At 42.5% G+C, this 1,129-nt stretch overlaps 1 protein-coding gene across 1 annotated transcript in view; it reads left to right on the forward strand.

Moving 5' to 3' along the window:
- The first annotated feature begins 321 nt into the window (after nucleotides 1-321).
- The window catches only part of LECT2 (leukocyte cell derived chemotaxin 2), a 4,523-nt gene continuing 3,715 nt past the window's right edge, over nucleotides 322-1,129 (forward strand). Inside the window, exons 1-2 of the mRNA XM_008632640.2 lie at nucleotides 322-412; nucleotides 972-1,104. Of these exons, the coding sequence (XP_008630862.1) occupies nucleotides 367-412; nucleotides 972-1,104 (179 nt within the window). The 5' untranslated portion in view covers nucleotides 322-366. The remainder of the gene's footprint in view (nucleotides 413-971; nucleotides 1,105-1,129) is intronic.

A 1,129-nucleotide genomic window follows, 5' to 3' on the forward strand; every position in this document is an offset into this window, starting at 1 on the left:
TATTTGTAGTTCCTACCATTTTTGTCCTAAATGTGCCCTTACTTCAGGATGAGGAAGAAAAGGTGTTAAGACACAGCTCAACCAGAGTTTCCTGAAATATGAGGTTGTTAATTTTCATCTGTAACTGTGTGCTAAGAGCCCAATCAGTTTGCCCATCTTTCCCAACCAGCTCTAACAACTGTTAGAGCCTGTAGACATCCAGAGTTCCCAGTATGGCAACACCACCTGCCTGGAGCTGTAATACTTTGCTCAAGACTGATTGGCCAAGACAACAGACTTGGCCTTTCAAAAGCACATAAATACCTCAGGTGGCAGCGGTTCGATGTCTTTGACTGGATCAAAGAACACAGGTGACACGGCCCCAAAATGCCAGCTCTCAGTCTGATTGCTCTGGTCAGCTTGGTGGCCACTGGTGAGTTGACATTGCTGTGGTGCAGCTGGGTTTGACTGGGCTTAGGCAGACAATAATGAATTATTGAAATTCAGTTGAACATAAATAATGCTGGGGGGTTTTCCCTCTAGTTTTATGAAGAATGATGGTAATGTGGACAGTTATGACTATTATAAAATACAGAATTAGGTGCGCATTGAGACATATACTGAAGTAGTTGGAGGTTTCAGAAAGAATCATAAAATCATTAAGGTTTGAAAAGACCTCTAAGATCAAGACCAACCATCAACAAAGCACCATTAGAAAGTAAAAATAGTTTATTTCACAAACTATTTTTAAAAATCTTTATCTATAGCTTTGCTTTCTTTTTAGTGCATATACCTTAAAGTCAGGAAAAAATGGATCAAGTCTATACAGCAGGTTGTAAAATGTCCTTTTACCTACAGTTTCTGAAATTGCAAACTCCTTTGAGCTCATGTTTTTCACTTTAAACACCCTATTGTGCACCTGAACACTTTCTGTTCCACTGGACTAAGAACATGCTTGAATTTTTCCCGCTTTTCCTCTTTTCCATGTGAAGTTTTCACCAGGCAGCTGGATGTACACCCGCCCCAACAACAGCACCAACACTGGGCACAGATCTGCAGCGGGAATCCCACCAACCAGATCCGCGGCTGCGACAGATATGGCTGCGGGAATTTCGGTGCTGACAGGTAACGCAGCGGAGCCTGGGCACCG

This window comes from Corvus brachyrhynchos, unplaced genomic scaffold (assembly GCF_000691975.1).
Source record: "Corvus brachyrhynchos isolate BGI_N302 unplaced genomic scaffold, ASM69197v1 scaffold54, whole genome shotgun sequence".
NCBI lineage: Eukaryota > Metazoa > Chordata > Aves > Passeriformes > Corvidae > Corvus > Corvus brachyrhynchos.